This window comes from Ochotona princeps, chromosome 30, assembly GCF_030435755.1.
Source record: "Ochotona princeps isolate mOchPri1 chromosome 30, mOchPri1.hap1, whole genome shotgun sequence".
Classification (NCBI taxonomy): Eukaryota; Metazoa; Chordata; class Mammalia; order Lagomorpha; family Ochotonidae; genus Ochotona; species Ochotona princeps.
This window is the reverse complement of record NC_080861.1, coordinates 16,461,366-16,480,861: the sequence shown is the minus strand read 5'-3', so window position 1 is coordinate 16,480,861 and position 19,496 is coordinate 16,461,366. Positions and strand designations below refer to the sequence as shown.

Below are 19,496 nucleotides of genomic sequence, written 5' to 3'. Positions count from 1 at the left end.
TTTAAAGATTTATTTATTGTTATTGGAAAGTCAAATATACAGAGAGGAGGAGAGACAGAGAGGAAGATCTTCTGTCTGCTAATTCACTCCCCAAGTGGCCGCCTCGGCGGCTGGAGCTTTGTTGATCAGAAACCAGGAGCCAGGAGCTTCTTTCAGGTCTCCCACGCGGGTGCAGGGTCCCAAGGCTTTGGGCCGTCCTCGACTACTTGCCCAAGCCACAAGCAGGAAGATACATTATTTTCATGGGAGAGGCAGACTTGCAGAGAGAAGGAGAGACAGAAAAATTTTCCATCTTCCAGGTCACTCACCCAATGGCCACAGCTGAAACTGAGCTGATCCGAAGCCAGGAGCTTCTTTTGGGTCTCAAGGATTTGAACCATCCTGTGCTGCCTTCCCAGGCTGCAAACATGGAGCTGATGGGGAAGGGAACAGCTGGGACCCAAACTGGCACTTAAATGAGATCCTGGAGGTAGCAACGGGAGACTTAGCTAAGTGAGCCATCGCACCAGCCCCCCACCCCTTTATATATATTCACACAACTTCTATAAAAATTATTATTTTTTTAAATTTGAGAGAGCTAAAGAGATCTTACATCTGCTGGTTTATTCCCAAATTCCAATAGCCAGGGTTGGACCAGGCTAGGCCCAGGAATGTGGAACTCCATCCAGCTGTTCCACAAGGGTGACAGGGACCCAAGCCTTCTACCTCCCGGGGTCTACATTAACAGGAAGCTGGATCAGAAGCAGAGAAGCCAGGACCCAAACCGGGCTCTTGGTGGTATCTTACCCACTGTTGCAAACACCTGCTTCTGTAACGACTGCCTTAGTAGGAGCTGGCATGCTGGCATAGCAGACTGATCCTTCCACCTTTTAGCGCCGGCCTCCCACATGGGCACTAGTTCATGTCCCAGCTGTTCTACTTCCGATCCAGCTCCCTGATTATGGTCTGGGAAAGCAGCAGAGAATGGTCCAAGTCCTTGGGTCCCCACACCCATGTGGAGACCCAGCAGCAGCACCCGGCTCCTGACTTCGGATCAGCTTAGTTCTGGTCAAGGCAGCTGTTTGGGGAGTGAACCAGCAGATAGAAGACTTGTCTTCCTGTCTCTTCCTCTCTGCAACTCTGCCTTTCACTAACAATAAAATCTTTAAAAAAAAACTTTCAGTAAACAGGCTAGTGTGTTGCTGTATGCTCTATGCTCAAAGATATTTCTTGTTTTTTTTTTTTTTAAGATTTATTTATTTTTATTGGAAAGACAGTTTTACAGAGAAAAGCAAAGACAGAATGATCTTCCATCGTTGGCTCACTCCCCAAATGCGACAGTGGCCAGACCTGAGACAATCAGAAGCCCTTCTGGGTCTTCCCTGTGGGTGCAGGGTCCTAAGGCCTTGGGCCTTCTTCCACCACTGCTTTCTCTGACCATAAACAAGGAACTGGATGGAAAGTGGAGCAGCCGGGACACGAACCACCACTTGCAGGTGAAGAATTAGCCTGTTGAGCCGTTGTGCCAGCCCCAATAATTCCCTTTTGAAATTTAAGCATTAAATGGGCATCTTTGTGGGTCATTGAACTGGAGACTGCATCAAATTTGCTTGGCCTTGCTTAGCCCACTGTGACAGCCGCCAGCAGGAAGATCACTGTGTCCTGGGTTCAGAAAACCTCCTGGGAATTCTGCCTCCCTAAGCTGACCCCCCTTGCCTCCTACGGAGCAGCCCATCCCATAACTGTGTGGTGAGCGTGAGTGGGAAATGTGTCCTGACTCCTTGCCAGAGGACCTTGGCAGGTGGTGGAGTGCAAGGGAAGGATCTTCTATGGGAGAGAGGCTTGCGGAGGAAGCCAGGAAAGGCGTGCTGGGTGAATTGGGTTTTGAGGACAAGATTGCCCACAGTTGTAAAAGACAGGCAAACTGTAATCTTTGGTGTTGTCAGCTCTAATGGCAGTAACAGTTACTAGCCTTTCCAGGCCCAAGGGCTATACATTTACCCATGGAGTCTTTCTCCTAACCAATAGCAAACAGGGAAGCCAAACAAAGTGGTTTCCCCAAAGATGGAGGAGAAACTCAATGGGCCTCTTGGACAACCCTCCAGAGTCACCAGGAAGTAATACAAGCATCCTTTAGGTTTGTTTCCAGACTCTGGGTTATTTGTCGTTTGTAAGAAAGATTTGCTTGGGCCTGGCGGCATGGCCTAACAGCTAAAGTCCTCGCCAAAGTCCTCGCCTTGAATGCACCGGGATCCCATATGGGCGCCGGTTCTAATCCCGGCAGCTCCACTTCCCATCCAGCTCCCTGCTTGTGGCCTGGGAAAGCAGTTGAGGACAGCCCAATGCATTGGGACCCTGCACCCGCGTGGGAGACCCGGAAGAGGGTCCTGGTTCCCGGCATCAGATTGGCGCGCACCGGCCCGTTGCGGCTCACTTGGGGAGTGAATCATCGGATGGAAGATCTTCCTCTCTGTCTCTCCTCTCTGTATATCTGACTTTGTAATAAAATAAATAATTCTTTAAAAAAATAAAAAGAAAGATTTGCTTATTTGCCTATTTATTTGAAAGGCAGAGAGACAGAGAAAAAGAGACAGAGAGATATGCCTTCTGCTGGTTCAGTCTCCAGATATCCCAGAACAGCCAGGGCTGGGCCAGGCCAAAGCCAGATGTGTTTATTTATTGTTTGTTTAGGTCTCTCACATAGGTGCAGGGGCCCAAGGACCCGGACATTCTTTGCTGCTTTCCCAGGCCATAAGCAGGGAGCTTCCCAGGCACACTCACAGAAAGCTAGATCAGAAGCGGAGCAGTCATGTCTCAGACTGACTCTGATATAGGATGTCGGCGGTGCAGGTGGCAGCTTAACCAGCTATGCCACTAGCCCAGCCCTTTAGTTCCTTTTTCTTAACAGTGCCTTGCTCATTCTCATCTGCGTGTCAGCTCTCAAAAGTTCCCTTGTCTGACCCTTTTTTCTCCTGTCTGCCACGTGTCCAGAAAGAGGCTTGTGTGTATGCGTGTGTTTCGGCAGGTACGTGCCCTGGAACTTTCATGAACCTCAGCCAGGGAAGTACCAGTTTTCTGGGGATCGCGACGTGGAGCAGTTTCTCTGGCTGGCTCACAAGTTGGGACTGCTGGTCATCCTGCGGCCCGGACCCTACATCTGTGCCGAGTGGGACATGGTGAGTGTGGCTTGATGAGCTCACCTGCCCCAGGTGTGGGAGCAGGGGCAGCTGGCAGGCAGGGGCAGGGACGATTTCAGTAAGACTCCAGCTCCAACGAGTGTGTAGCCTGTGGCTCTCTCTGATACTTTTTTTTTTTAATCTTGGGGTGATGCTAAGCCGAAGCAGCAGATCAGATAGTGAGTTCTGCTTTGGTGTCCGCACCCAACGGCTCAGGTACCTTCTCTGTAAAAAGCAGCTGATGGTATCCCAGAGGGTGGTTCCAGAAAGGAGCTTTAAAATTTTCAGGAAAATTACGCTTAGGAAAGATCAGTTTATTTGAGTGCAAAAAATTTTCAAAGCCCATGGATAGTGTGTTTTTTTTTTTTTAAGATTTATTTATTTTTATTGCAAAGTCAGACATATATAGAGAGGAGGAGAGACAGAGAGGAAGCTCTTCCGTCCAATGATTCACTCCCCAAGTGACCACAATGGCTGGTGCTGCACAGATCCAAAGCCAGGAACCAGGAGCTTCTTCCAGCTCTCCCACATGGGTGCAGGGTCCCAAGGCTTTGGGCTGTCCTCAACTGCTTTCCCAGGCCACAAGCAGGGAGCTGGATGGGAAGCGGGGCTGCCAGGATTAGAACCGGCGCCCATATGGGATCCTGGCATGTCCAAGGAGAGGACTTTAGCCGCTAGGCCATGGCGCCAGGCCCGATAGTGTTTTTACAATACACATTTTCCATGGATGTTGTAAAGACCCTTTATGTATATTTAAAAAGGAACAGGGAGCAGTGTTGTGAAATGTGAATTAATTCACTACCTACAATGCCAGCATCTTATGTCAGAGCACTTATTTCTTTGTCGTGTTCTAGGGAGGCCTACCCGCTTGGCTATTAGAGAAAGAATCTATCATTCTCCGTTCTTCTGACAAAGGTAAGATGTTGCAGATGTCTTGAGAGAATTTAAGAAGGTTTGGATAATTTACATTAGAAGGATCAGCCATGTTGAAGATTGCATTGCTTCTGCGCCAATACTTCTGAAAGTTTTACTGGGAAACTGAATTTAATCATCCTTTGCCTTCTAGCCTTGGACATGTAGGAAACACAGCTTGCTTCAGTTAGTTGACCACATGTTGCTGATAAGCTGGTGTTTCTGAGCTGGCGTTGGGGCCTGTTTGCGGTTGACCGCCTGACCTTGAGGCTTTCTTTGTTGTAGCCCATAGTGGCACCTGCTGGCCACAACGGGCAGATGTGGTTTCTGGGAGGGTGGCTCTGCATTGCTTCTGTTTGCCTACTTTGATGGCATGATTTGTGAATGATAAAAGTGTTTTCTCTCACTGATCACAGCATTGGCCCCTAGTTATAAAGCTTAATCCTTTATAAAGCTCTGTTTTGAATCTTTTATTTTGTTATTTGAAGGAGAGACAGAGAGAGATCTTCCATTTGCTAGTTCACTCCTCAAATGGCCACAACAGCTGGCAATGAGCCAATCAGGAGCCAGGAGCCTCTTCTGGGTCCCCCACGTGGGTGCAGGGTCCCAAGGCTTTGGGCCATCCTCAACTGCTTTCCCAGGCCTCAAGCAGGGAGCTGGATGCAAAGTGGAGCAGCTGGGACAGAAACCATTGCCCTCATAGGATGCTGGTGCTCAGAGGTAGAGGATTAGCTAGTTGAGTCACTGTGCCAGCCCCATGTCTCTATCTTCTGATGCCTTTGGAGGTGGTAAGGAAGGTGATGGTGGAAAAGCTAGTACTGATACAGTTTACATCATACAAGCCTAGCTGATTTTTCTTTATAGTTCCTCTAATTTCGTAACAGTCATGTCTTGCATGTTCGTTATGTTACTGATATTTTTCCATGTACTATCACTTAAATCTTATGGCAGCTTCATGAGGTATTGTCTTACTACCATTTGATAATGGATGTGTGCAATTTATTAGAACTTTATGTCATTTTAAAAATAATAGCTTAGTAGCTAAAGTCCTTGCCTTGCATGCCCCGGGATCCATATGGGCGCCAGTTCTAATCCTGGCAGCCCCGCTTCCCATCCAGCTCCCTGCTTGTGGCCTGGGAAAGCAGTTGAGGACAGCCCAAAGCCTTAAGACCCTGCACCTGTGTGGGAGAGCTGGAGGAAATTCCTGGCTCCTGGCTTCGGATTGGCCCAGCACTGGCCGTTGTGGCCACTTGGGGAGTGAATCAGCAGACAGAAGATCTTCCTCTCTGTCTCTCCTTCTCTCTGTATATCTGACTTTGCAGTAAGAATAAATAATTCTTTAAAAATTACAATAACATAAAGCTATATTACTGTGTTGAGGGAAGGACACGTCACCCAGTCACTCCACGTATCTTCTCTGCTCATGGCCTTGTGTCCTGTGGAAAAGACAGGCACCAGGCATGTTGGTCCTTGTCTGTTACTGGATTCATCCAAGGGCACAGCAGCTTGACTGTTCGACTTCCATCAGATGCTTGCTGTGGGTTGTGGCTGGCATGATGCGGATTGCTGTGTTGCTGTTTCTGTACTGAATGGTGTGTCATGGTGCCACCCCGTCTCGTTCTCCAGATTACCTCACAGCTGTGGCGAAGTGGATGGGAGTCCTTCTGCCCAAGATGAAACCTCTTCTCTATGAAAATGGAGGGCCTATTATATCCGTGCAGGTTAGCTGGGGGCTGCAGCGGGCGTGGGGAGGCCTCTAGTCCCATGCGATGCAAGAAGGACAGAAGTGACGCAAACCCCAGCCTGCTGTTCTGTTCTGCTAAGAGCTAATGCTGTGGGCAGTGCTGATATGTGCAGGTATCATGGGAAGCTCCTTGCTGGTGTGTCAGGCTCCTTGCTGGATGCCCTGCAAACGCCATTCAGTTCTTCTAACAACCCTTGCTTAGTTACTGAATGATGGAATGATTTGAGAAGCCCCCAAACTGAGTTAGAATGATAGCTGAACAGAGATAGCCACTATTGAACTAATTATTTTATTCCTTCAGATTTTATTTATTTGAAAGGAGGAGTTACAGAGAATTGACAGACAGAGATCTTGCATCTGCTGCTACACTCCCCAAGTGACCTCTGCATTTAGGACTGGGCCAGACCAAATCCAGAAGCCAGGAGCTGCTTCTTCCCGGTCTTCCACGTGGGTGGCAGGGGCCCAAGCACTTGAGCCATCCTCTGCTGCTTTCCCGGGTGCATCGTTAGCAGGGAGCTGGATCAGAAGTGGAGCATCTGGGAGTTGAACCAGTGCTCCAATATGGGATGCTGGCTTTGCAAGTGGCAGCTTAATGTTTTGCATCACAATGCCAACCCCTCCAACTTCCTTTTAGTCCACATCCTGGGAGGTGGCAGATGATGGATCCATGCCTTGGTTCCCTGTCTCCCTAGTGACTCCTGGATGGAGTTCCAGGCCCCCAATCCCAGGTAGTGGCAGGCACTTTGGGGATGGAAGCGACAGATGGAAGATCCGAATCTGTGCCTATTCCTCTGCCTTTCACACTAAGTGGAAAGAAATAAATGAAAGGTTAAAAAAAAACAACAAGGAAGTTTGCAGAGGTCGTGTGATTTCGCCAAGGTCTTCTAGCCGGTGGTGGCAGAGTCGGCTAGCCACGGTCTCTGTTGATGCATATTTGGTCCCTGTCTAGTGCGATGTCACCGTCTTCTGTAGGGATGGCACACACACTGAAGCAGGTTGGTGTCTGTACTGCTCAGGCTGTCAGCTAGCTATGGCGTGGAAAGAGGATGTGGGGAACGACCCGTTGCATTTTCTCTCCCACTTCCTGCCCCCACTCTTCCCCTTCCACGCGATCTTGGCTCCAAGAGCAGACAAGTTCGGGGGGACCATTGTATGGCACATATTCTCCTTGTGGAAAACCAGTACACTGGACCTGCAGCAACTCTTTATTTTTTTTTTTTTGAAGATTGATTTATTTGAAAGAGTTACAAAGAGAGAGCGAGAGCTAGCCACTGGTTCACTCTCCAGTTGGCTACAGTGGCCAGAGCTGAGCCAGCCAGGAGCCAGGAACCAGGAGCTTCTTCCAGGTCTCCCACATGGGTACAGAGACCAAGTACTGGAGCTGTCCTCCTCTGCTTTCCTAGGCCATTACAAGGAGCTGGGTCAGAAGTGAAGCAACCAGGATTTGAATCAGCACCCATATGGGATGTCTATATTATAGGTGGTAGTTTAACTCACTATGCCACAGCACAGCTCCAACAACAATTTGTTAAGTGCATTATATGGAACATAAAACAACATCCATCACATATTTGCTTAGTGTGGCTACCTCCTGGACCAGGGAGGTGGCACTCTTAGAGGTGCATGGACCAGCTCCTGATAAGGAGAGGGTATGGCCACTCCCTGCCCTGCCATGTGGGTGAGCAGCTGAGTCAAGGGTGCAGATGTCCTCTGGGAAGAGCCCATAGAGGGACATGCAGGGTGCGTGGGTGCACCTTCTCCCCAGCTTGGGTCTGCCGTCGGGGAGCTGACAGGAGCCTCCCTTTCCTGTGCACAGAGGGAGTGTGCTGCATAGGCCCCAGCCTGGCTCTGCTCTAAAGTGAAACCCTCCTTCTGAGCGGCCGTCAGTCACTCTTGCAGCTTCTGCATGCCTCACTTTCTGTTTCTGCTGCAGCTGCCCTGAGCCCTCGGCCTGTGCAAACACTGCCAGCCATGGAGGCGGTGTCAGCGCTGCCCAGCAGAGCCATGGGGCGTCCTGTGGGTACTTCTCTTGCCATCCCTGGTGGCCTCGGGGGAACTTGACCATGCATTCGGCCCTTAAATTTTTGTTGTAAACACTGTTTGTTTAAGTCTTACAGAGAGAAGGAGAGACAGAAGGATACTCCGTGTGCTGATTCACTCTCCAAGTAGCCCCAATGTCTGTAGCTAAGACATTGAATCAAGGAGCCTCCAGGTCTTCCATGTGGATGCAGGGTCCCAAGACTTCGAGCCACCCTCTACTGCTGTCCCAGGCCACAAGCAGGGAGCTAGATAGGAAATGGGGCAGCTGGGACACCAGCTAGCGTCCACATGGGATCCCAGCACATGCAAGCAGTTTTACAAAGATCATCCATCTTTTGGTTCACTCCTCAAATGGCCACAACAGTTGGAGCTGAGCCAATCCGAAGCCAGGAGCCTCTTCCGGGCCTCCCACGCAGGAGCAGGGTAACAAGGCTTTGGGCCATCCTCCACTGGCTTTTCCAGACCACAAGCAGAGAGCTGGATGGGAAACGTGGCTGCTGGGATTAGAACTGGCACCCATATAGGATTTCAGTACCTGCAAGGCAAAAATTTTAGCTACTAGGCTACCGTGCTGGACCCCATAAGCCTTTTTTTCATTATCTGTTGAAGTTCCTCAAGCATCACCTCGAACATCTTTTCTGTGTTGAGATTTGTTTATGGGAAAGGAAGAGCAACAGAGACAGAGAACTTCCATTCCCTGATTCACTCCCCAAGTGACTTCAACAGCCAGTTCTGGGTGAGGCAAAAATCAGGAGCCAGGAGCATCATCTGTCCACCTACTTGAGAGCCCGGTGCAGAGCGGGTCTCCTGCTCAGTGCCCGTGCCCTGCCCTTCACCTGACAGCTGTTGCTTATGGGTTGTCTGTGCTCTGGCTACCACTCCCCGGCTGCCATGAGCACCCTCTACAGTGCCAAGATGGTTGCAGACATGCCACATGTGCCTGGGGCCGGAGAGGGTCCGAGAGTTCCTGGCTCTAAGCACTTGTTACTGAGCATGCAAGATGAACCCTCTGGATCCCTGACAGCAGAGACCCCAGCGGTGTGTGGGACCCAGTAGCCGCTCTCCTCAGGGCCAGTACCTGCTCTTGTTTGACATCCAGAAAGCAGTGCTGCCACAGCGCTGTTTGTGTGGGAGCCGTTTTGGAAGAAAGTACTTACTATCTATTTTTTTTTTTAAGATTTATTTGTTTATTTTTATTGCGAAGTCAGATATACAGAGAGCAGGAGAGACAGAAAGATCTTCCATCCGATGATTCACTCCCCAAGTGACCACAACGGCCAGTGCTGTGCCAATCTGAAACCAGGAGCCAGAAACTTCCTCCAGGTCTCCCACGTGGGTGCAGGGTCCCAAGGCTTTGGGCCATCCTTGACTGTTTTCCCAGGTCACAAGCAGGGAGCTGGATGGGAAGTAGAGCTGCCGGGATTAGAACCGGCGCCCATATGGGATCTCAGTACATTCAAGGTGAGGACTTTAGCCGCTGGGCCACCGTGCCAGGCCTTACTGTTTGTTACTTGTGTGTGTTTTTGGCATACATGTGAGTCTGGAAGACCTTAGCTGAATACAGATCTGAATACATCAGCTTTGTTTTGGTTCATGGATAGTTCTGTGAAGTCGAAAGAACAGGTCATTTAAAAAAAATGATTTATTTGTTTTTCTTGAAAGAGTTACAGGCAAAGAGAGAGAGATAAAGAGATCCCGCCTATCAACTGGCCCACTCCCCAAATGGCTGCGGTAGCCAGATGTGGGCCTAGCTGAAGCCAGGAGCCTCCTTCCAGTCCTCCACATGGGTGCAGGGTCCCATGGCCTTGGACTATCCTCTGCTGCTTTCCTGGGTCATTAGCTGGATCAGAGGTGGAACGGCTGGGCCTCAAACCAGCGCCCATATGGGATGTTGGCATCGCAGGTGGAGGATTAGCTTACTACACCACTCCCAAACATCATTTTTTCATTCTCTTCCCATTTGTCTCTATTTTGTTAGTGTTTGTACCATGGGGAGGTGTTATTTATGTAACAGCCTCTGAAGAATCTGTTATAAGGGCTAGCATTATGATCTGGAAGCCAATTTAGTGTTTCTGTTTTTCTTACCTCCAGGCTGTGGGAAAGGATGAGTTACACACTGAATTACTTTTTAGGAAAGTGAGATGGAGGTCTGAGAAGAGCAGACCTTCTGTCCATCATCCAGCCTGGTGCCCACAGCTGACCCCAAGCCAAAACTTCCATGAGGGGTTGGATATTTGGTGCCACAGATAAGATGCCAGTGAGGAACACCTGCTTCCCCTATCAGAGTGCCCAGCTTTGAGTCCCTCCTCCCCTCAAAGCTCCAGGTTCCTGCTAATGTGTGCCATAGGAGGAAGCAGGTGATGACTCACACACTTGGGTCAGAGCTGGCACTGTGGCACAGTGGGTTGCGACACCGTCTGCAGCACCAGCATCTTATCTGAGCACCACCTTGAGTCCCAGCTGCTCCACTTCTGATCCAATGCCATCCTAATGCCCCTGGGGACAGCAGAGGATGGTCCAGGTGCTTGGGTTCTTGCTACCCACATGGGAGTCACAGGTCATGTTCTAACCTCCTGGCTTCTGCCTGGCCCGGCCCTGGCTATCAGGAGTGAACCATCGGCTAGAAGATGTCCTCTCTCTGTTTTTGTCTCTCCCTCTCTTTATGTAGCTATACCTTTCAAATAAGATAAATGTATTTTTAAAGAGTCAAGTCCTTGGGGGGAGTCTGCCACTCACATGGCAAACTTGTATGGCATTGCAGACTCCTGATTTCCACCTGGCCTCGTCCTAGCTATTGTAGGCATTTGGGGGAATGAACCAGCAGGTGGATGTCTCATCCCTGTATCTCAAATACGAAACAAAACAAAAACTTGCATTATAGCGGTTACCCTGGGAGCTCATGATATTCCCCCTTCTGTCCTCCACAGGTTGAAAATGAATACGGGAGCTACTTCGCCTGTGACTATGACTACCTGCGTTTCCTGCAGAAGTGCTTCCGCTACCACCTGGGCAATAACGTGCTGCTCTTCACCACCGATGGCGCCCATAAGCTGTTCCTGAAGTGCGGGGCGCTGCAGGGCCTCTACACCACGGTGGACTTCGGAGCAGGTAGGGGTCTGTAAGTCAGAGAGGACGACTTCACGTGAGCTCTTCACTCAGTGGGTCATGCTAGGCAGCAGCTGTATGCTGCCTGTGATGCAGGGAGCAAGACGGAATGCATTTTCTCAGATTTTTCCCTTCGTCAGGTAACGGGTATTAGAACCCTCCCTTGCTGACGGCTAGCTCACTGAAACACCCGGGGAAACTGCTCGCAAACACTGATGGAGCGGGAGCAGAACTGGGCTGCTGCATTTTTCAGAGCTGGGCCGCCTTGCTCAGGATGGGTGGGACCAGCCCCCAGGGCGGTCACTTTCCCGGCCCTGTGTCTGGGCAGGACGTCTGCTCTCCTCTCCTTTCCCATCCTGCTATCTCGCTGGGCGGCTTGGCCATGGTAAACTGAAGCCAGCCTCTGGCTGGATGTCGTGGGCTGTCAGGCCCTGGGGAAGAGAACTTTCTCTTCACTCCTCTTAGGTTTCCATGTAGCTCCTAACACCAAGAATGATTCATGGTGATTGGCAGAAACTATCTTGCTAGGCTCAGGGTTGTGTGAGCAGCAGGGGTTCCCTGGATGGGCAGGCAGTGTGGCTAGGATGTCTCTGGACGTGGGACATACTAAGACCTCAGTAGACCCAGAGCGATCTTCCTAAGGGGCATGTTGGCCCATGTTGCGTGCAAGCCTGAGTAGCCTTCTAGATGAGGGACCTTACTTTTTGTTTTTGTTTATTTGCTCTGAAGAACAGTATTGAGACAGTTGCAATCTTTGAAACAGAGGCTATAGGCTAGATTATAGTGTTGGAGCAGATATTTAGTAGTTAAGAGGTCATCTTATCCTCTATTCAAATACTTGAATTTGGCTCCTGCTTAGAAAGAAGGTGATGGTTCAAGTGACTGGATTGCTGCCATTCACATGGCAGATCTGGATCATATTTCTGGTTCCTGCTTTCAGCCTAGTCCGACCTCTGCTGTTGCAGGCCCTGGGGAGTGAACCAGCTAACAAGACCTACCTCTCGGTTTCTCTCTGTCTCCCTCTCTGCCTCTCTGCCTCTCAAAAAAATAAAAGAAAATAATAAAAAAAATAGAAACTTCTTAGGAAATGCACATGAAATATTTAGGGACAAAGGACTATTACGTCTACAGGAAAAAAATATATATATAGAAATTCATCAAGTATATGTAACATCCTAATAGTTGTGAAATCTTTTGCTTTAGGATTTATTTCTTCATTTAACAGGCAGAAGTGACACATAAAGAGAGAGGCAAAGAGAGGGACAGAAGGTTCTTCCATCTGCCATTTCACTCAGCAAAAGGCCTCAGTGGGTGGGGCTCATTTACAGACTGAATCCAGGAGCCAGGAACTCCAGCTGCGGCTCCCAAATGAGTGGCAGGTACTTGGACCATCATCTGCTGTTTTCCCAGGCATGTTAGCAGGGAGCTGTAGACCAACAAGGACTTAAACCAGCACTCCAGTGTCAATGTTACATGGCATGCTGCACTCCAATCTGTCTGTTAGCAACTGGGGAATCTTGGTCAATGAATATCAGTGTTCTCTGTACTAGTCTTTATAACTTTGCCTACGTTTTAAGTTGTTTCAGAATAGAAGGTTTCCGAAAGGTAAATAAATAAAACCCTCCAGCTTTGCAAGCAGCATGTGAACTCTGGAGCTCTCCTCTGAGGCGTGTAACACTCCTTGCACAAGCACACCCCACACTTGGCCTTCCTGAAATGGAGGGGTTAGGCTGAAGACACACTTTTTAATACATTTTTCGAAAGACTTCTATATTTATTTGAAAGGCAAAGTAGAGGAGAGAGAGAAATCTTTGCATCCACTGGCTCGCTTCCCAAGTGGCTGTAATAGTCAGGTCTGAGCCAGACCTAAGCTGGGAGCCAAGAACCTCATCCTGGTCCCTCAGCTGAGTGGCGGAGGTCCAAGCACTTGGTCCATCTTGTGCTGTTTTTCCCAGGGGCATCAGCAGGGAGCTGCAGCAGAAACAGAGCAGCCAAGCAGCCAGGGCTCAAACCCAGGCCCTGATGTGGGATGCTGGCCCTACAACAGCTCAGCCTGCTGTTCACACTGGCGCCTGAGGTCACATTTTTTTTTTTCAAGGAGGTTCTTCTGCATTACCAGGAAAGAGAAGATGAGGGCTGACCTTAAGTGCATCGCGTGTTTCTAGAGAGCTGGCCTGTTGCTCGGAGTATCTCGTGATACCGTGGCTCATTAACAGAGAGCTTCAGAGGAAGTGGCCCGCCAGCTGCCTCCAGCTTTGGCCCCTTGCCATCACAGAGACAGTATTTTTCTGTTGGGAGGATCACACTGAAGAAGCCTACAAGCTTGCTGTCAGCATGATTTGTTAGTGAGGCAGCAGGTGCATGTGCTGGGGTTTGAAGAACAGACCACTGTGAAGCCAGGGTGTTGGGGGCAGGCAGGCCCTTTGGCCGACTTGTTTCATTTGTGTGGGAAGGGGGCACTGCCCTGGGGCCTGGGGTGAGGGAAGACTGGTGAGAACCATGATTAGAGATCTAAACTCTATTTTAATGCCTGATGGTGAAAAACACCATATCAGGTAAATGCAATTCTGCTTTTTTTTTTTTTAAAGCATTCACTTTAAATTTCTACTTGCTTATCTTTTTTTCTTTTTTTACATGAAAGGCAGCAAAATGGAGAATGAGACAGGTAGACAGAGAGGGATCTTCCCGTACTGGTTTGCTCCCCCAAAAGGCCTGCAACAGCTGTACAAGGGCAGAAGCCCAGAGCCTGCTGCTGCTTCCTGGTTTCCCAGGTGGCTGGAAGGGCTCGCATGCGTGAGCCATCGCTGCTCTCTCCCGGACCGCACATCTGCAGGAAGCTGGCTCAGAAGCTGGGTCTCTAACGAGGCACTCTGGTATGAAATGCAGTAACCAAATGGCTATTGTTTTTTAAATATTTATTTTTATTGCAAAGTCAGATATACAGAGAGCAGGAGAGACAGAGAGGAAGATCTTCCATCCGATGATTCACTCCCCAAGTGACCGCAATGGCCAGTGCTGAGCCAATCCGAAGCCAGGAGCCAGAAACTTCCTCCAGGTCTCCCACACGGGTGCAGGGTCCCAAGGCTTGGGCCGTCCTCGACTGTTTTCCCAGGCCACAAGCAGGGAGCTGGATGGGAAGTGGAGCAGCTGGGATTAGAACCGGCGCCCATATGGGATCCCGGGGCTTTCAAGGCGAGGACTTTAGCTGCTAGACCATTGCGTCAGGCCCTAAATGGCTATTTTTAAAAATAATGTTTGATTACTTGTACTTGAAAGAGAGAGAAAGAGAGAGAGTTCTTTCATCCACTGGTTCACTCCCCAAATGGCCACTACAGCCAGAACTGAGTCAGTCCGAAGCCAGGAGCTTCTTCTGTGTCTCCCATGTGTGTACAGGGTCCCAAGGACACGAGCCATCCTCTGCTGTTTTCCCACATGGGATGTTGGTGCTGCAGATTCAGGATTCGCCTGATATGCCATGGCGCCGGTTCCCCAAATGGAAACTTTAGTCGCTGTGCCTTATACCACCCTGAGAATCTGTGTTCTTTTTAAGATTTTATTTATTTGAAAGGCAGGGTAACAGAGATGGGGGCTAGCATAGAGAGACACGACGAGACCTTCCATCAGCTGGTTCACTTCCCAGTTGGCCACAACAGCCAGGACTGAGCCCAGGTGAAGCCAGAATCCTGGAGTGCCACCCAGGTCTCCCAAGTGGGTGACACACACCAGTCCCAAGGACTCCCCCTCTTCATGCTGTTATACGGAGCGTGACTGTCAGAGCCTGTGACAATCCCAGCCCTAAAAGAAACATCTACAACAGTATATTTATTCAAACACTCAACACACTGGATTACAGAACCCCAAGACTTGTCCTCACAGTGTGTGTGTGTGTGTGGGGGAGACTTTTACCCACAGAGAAAAGAGCTAGCTTTGTCACACTGCTATGTGTGTCACAGAAGCCAGTCTCTCATACATCCCACTGGTCTTCACAACCATGTCACGAAGCCCTGTGATGGTGCTTACACTGGCAGGTGACCGGTGTCCTTCCAAGGCAGGGGGAGAGGTCGAGCAGCAAGGTTCGAGGTGGTGCGTGACTGTGGTTTGTGGTCAACCTAGGAGTTTGCTCAGACCACAGCAGGGACCCCCTCCCAGCCGAAGTTCCATGCAGAGCTCTTGTGAGTTTTCTTTTTTTTTTTTTTTTCACTTCTTGTTTCCATGACTCAGCTGTGCACTTCCCCTTGTCATTTCCAGTGGACAATATAACAGCTGCTTTCGAAATCCAGAGGATAAGTGAGCCCAGCGGACCCTTGGTGAGAACTGGGGCTGAGAGGTGGAGATAACTTTGGCTGTCACCAACTCGTCGTGGTTGTTGGCATGTGGGGTGGGGGGTAGATCCTTGCTTTCTCTGGCTCTGGTTGGCAGTGGGATTGTAGGTCCTTAGCTCTCAGGCCAATCAGTGATGCTGAGACCCTGGGAAGCAGAACTGGGGGTTAGCATGGGGGGCCTGATTAACATCTCACCTGGACTCAGGGGGTACTTTTATTATTGTTTCTATTTTCCAGGAGACTTGGGGAGCACAGCAGGGTTGTTCAGCGTGAAGGGACTGAGCCAGGGTCTAAGTTCAGGAATCCAACTCCATCTTTTTCTTTTCTTCTCTTTTTTAATATTTCTTTATTCTTATTTACAAGGCAGGATTACAGAGAGAAGGATTTACTCTCCAAATAACCACAATGTCCAGAACTAGGCCAGTGCAATGCCAGGAGTCAGGAGTTCTTCCAGATCTCTGATGTGGGTGCAGGGGCCAAGGACTTGAGCTATTCTCCACTGCTTTCCCAGGCCACAAGCAGGGAGCTGGGTGGGAAGAGGAGCAGCCGGGACTTGAACCAGCACCCAAATGGGATGCTGGTGCACTTGGAGGTGTAGGATTTCTTGAGGACAATTTGTGGCAGAGCCTCTCCACTGTAAAGCATTGGTGAATGTCGTGAAAATGCCAAAACTCGATCCCTGAGTCCCCAGTGCGGCCTGGGATTCTGCATCCCTGACAGGTAGCCAGGTGACAAGGAGGAGGTTCTTTGTCTACCACACATAGAGTTGCAGGTGTCAGTGCTGTGTCAGAGACGGGTGGCATCTTCCAGGCAGGAGCAAACCTTCGTGAGTTCTCATCCCTCCCAGCTCGCTTCTGCCACAGTAAGCGATTGCTGTGATGGTTACTCAGCCCACCTGTCACTTCTTCACAGCAGGTCACGTTGCTCCGCTGTCCACACATCCTTGTTTGTTTATTATCTGACCCAATTGCAGATAACCTTCTCTACTTAATAAGCCATGCAGAGCCTGCATTGCTAGACCCTGGTGGAGTTCCTTCCTGGAACCTGAAGACAGGAGACCCTCAAAGCTCTCTTCCCCTCTCAGGCAGGGAAATGCCATAGAGAAACAGGGAGTGTTTGCCACCTGCCCAGCGGGACACATGATCAAGTCCATCTCAGCTTAAGTCAGTCTGGGATCAGAAAGTCTATATCCAGCCCAGTGATGAGTTTTGTATTTAAAAAGACTTATTTATTTTTATTGGAAAGGCAGATTTACAGAGAGGAGAGACACAGAGAGAAAGAGCTTCCCTCCACTGGTTCATTCCCCAAATGGCCACAAAGCCTGGAGCAGATGTGAGCTGAGCCAAAGCCAGGAACCAGGAGCCAGGAACTTCCTCTAGGTCTCCCATGTGAGTACAGAGTCCCAGGGCTTTGGACCATCCTCATCTGCTTTCCCAGGCCACAAGCAGAGAGCTGGTTGGGAAGCAGACTAGCCAGGACATAGACCAGTACCCATATGGGATCCCGGTGTTTGCAGGGGAAGGATTAGCCAATTGAACCATCATGCCAGATCCCAAAGGGTGAATCTGAAGCTGTTTATTTTATGGCTATTTGGCTGTTCCAGTCTTCATCGGTTTAGCCTTTGCTGTTGTATTGAAACTGAGGATTTGTTAGCAAAATTGAAACCATTTAGCAGCATTGCCCCTTGCTGTTCATGTGGCTATATGGAAATATTTGAATGCTCAGTCCCTTATCTTAACAATGTAATACTTGTATGCTTTAAATCGTCTCTTGATCACTTACAACACAATGTAAGTGCTTTGTAAGTAACTGCTATATTGTATGTTTAGGGAATGATGACAAGAAAGAAGAAACCTGTGTTCAGTGCAGGTGTTTTGTTTCGCAAATGCTCCAATCCATGGTTGGTTGAATCCACATGTATGAAACCCTTTAGATAGGAGCCAGAATGTATGGCAGGTAAAGCTGCCACCCACAGTGGCAGCATCCTTGTGGCCACTGGTTCAAATCCCAGCTACTCTGCTGCTAAGGCATCTGGGAAAGCAGTGGGAGATGGCCCAAGTGCTTGGGTCTCTGCACCTGTGTGGGGGCTCAGAAGAAGCTCCTAGCTCATGACCTTGGGCCAATCCAACTCCAGCTATCACAGCCATTTGGGAAGTGAAGCAGCTAATGAAAAAGATCTCTCTCTCTTTTTCTCTATTTCTGTAACTCTGCCTTTCAGATAGATATATATATAAGAAGGGGTTGACTGTACTTGCACGATGTCAGGTGAGATTCCTGCCTTACGCTTGGTGCCTGAGGGCTGTTGACTGCAGTCCTTGTTGCTCCCTCTGCTCTCAGTGAAACATCCCTTCAACCTGCTTATTTACACAGCGGGCAGGATGGGGCAACCCAGGGATGCCCTAGTGTTTCAAGGTCCTCCGTGTGTCTTAAGCTATGTGTCCCTTTTTCTTTTCAGGTCAATTCCGAGTTCTACACTGGCTGGTTGGACCACTGGGGTCAGAAGCACAGTTCAGTGAAGAGTGAAGTGGTGGCTTCTGCCCTCCATGACATACTCTCCCGGGGAGCGAACGTGAACATGTGAGTCTTCTGTGTGGGGGGGTGGGAGTGAGGGTCCCCACAATAGCCAAGAGGCTCCCAGTGCAGTATTACATCTGCTCTTCTTTCCTTGTAGGTACATGTTCATAGGCGGGACCAATTTTGGCTATTGGAACGGTAAGAACAATTTCATCTCTATTTGTGTGAACGAATGCTATCGTGTTTCTAATGCTTGATTTGAGGGAATGGACCTAGACTGTTTTTGTTTTTAAGTTTTGTCTGTCTTTCCATCAGATATCTAATAGGGTAAGAACCATATTGGAAACCATTTTTCTGTAAAAGTTTTTGGGAAGCTGTGACTAGAGAATGTAGAAGTCTTATAGTTTTCAACCAGGGTCTAAGGATAGCTTCTTTGGCCACATCGTCTGGTGTGATATTGTTTTTCTTTCAGCATTTTCTTTTATGGAGGTGTCATTGACACATGATGAGTAGAAATGAGTGGAAAAGATTCTGATATCTTGCACAAGAAAGAATTCATGTGGGGTGAGCACCATGGCGTAGCAGATTAAGTCAACCCTTACAGCCCCACCATCCCATCTAGGTGCACCAGGTTGCGTCCTGGCTGCTCCACTTCCAGTCCAACTCCCTGCTAACGGCCTGCACCCCAATGGGAGACCCAGAAGAAGCTTCTGGCTCCTGCCTTCAGACCTGCCCAGCTTCAGTCAATGTAGCTAGGGAGTTATCCAGCCGATGGAAGATCATCTCGCCTTCTCACTTGTAACTCTTTCCAAAAATTTTAAAGAAAAAATTGAAAAGAAAGAAAGAGTTCACATTTACAGAGGAGTGACAAGGTAGCACACAAAACAGAGTCTGCTGGTGGAACTCTAAGAGACGTATTCTTCCTGTCCATCCTACCCCACCTCCGCCCCCACGTGGGCCAGTTTCCCAGCCCACGTTCCCAAAAGCCTGGAAGTCACATGTATTCAGGTCAACCTGGAGGTCCCTTTTGAGCGCCAGCTGCATGCTTGACTCTGGCTGACGACTTGAGGGGATGCGTGAGGTACAGCCTGTGTGCCTGGGGTGCACGCAGAAAGGTGTGGAGGGAGACGGAAGAGGAGGCCACCCCGGGGCACGGGCACAGAGCTGCTCGCAGCCATGGAGATGCTGTGGGTTCCCTTTGCAGCTCACGGAAGGGATGTTGTTTAACCCTAGCTCCCTGGAGGCAGCTGACCTGCTGGCAGAGAGCCACCTCTGGTTAATAAGAAATGAGAGTAAGTGCCATGCCCGGGTCAATTCAGTGGGTTGAGTGGCCCAGTTCTCCCAACGTGGATTTTGTGCAGGGAACGAATAAGAAAGCCCTTGAGAGTGGACCCGATTCATAGCCTTGCTCATCTGTCGCATTTACCACCCGAGGTCACTCAGGGCTGGCTTCACTGTTACTGAGCTGTGGCCAAGGAATTTATCCTAGGCAGAAGTTCCTGTTTTGTGCCTCACTTATTTACAAAACAGGTTGGAAGGCAAGTTAATACGCAAGCCTCTTGGTTCTCACACATTGCATTGCAAAGCACTCTCTGAAGTAGAGGAGGAAGACACAAAGCTGCTGGTCCACAGGTGGCAGCATTGGCCTCACCTGAGAGCCGCCCCCCAGTGTTTTGGGAATGCAGAGTCTCAGGTTCTACCCAG

The 19,496-nt window shown here is 49.5% G+C and overlaps 1 protein-coding gene across 1 annotated transcript in view; it reads left to right on the top strand.

The window, feature by feature from the left end:
• Positions 1 to 19,496, top strand: part of GLB1 (galactosidase beta 1) — an 86,098-nt gene that overhangs the window by 19,126 nt on the left and 47,476 nt on the right. The window contains exons 3-9 of the mRNA XM_058657148.1: positions 3,005 to 3,155; positions 4,010 to 4,070; positions 5,694 to 5,788; positions 10,779 to 10,959; positions 15,205 to 15,263; positions 17,734 to 17,855; positions 17,950 to 17,990. Of these exons, the coding sequence (XP_058513131.1) occupies positions 3,005 to 3,155; positions 4,010 to 4,070; positions 5,694 to 5,788; positions 10,779 to 10,959; positions 15,205 to 15,263; positions 17,734 to 17,855; positions 17,950 to 17,990 (710 nt within the window). The remainder of the gene's footprint in view (positions 1 to 3,004; positions 3,156 to 4,009; positions 4,071 to 5,693; positions 5,789 to 10,778; positions 10,960 to 15,204; positions 15,264 to 17,733; positions 17,856 to 17,949; positions 17,991 to 19,496) is intronic.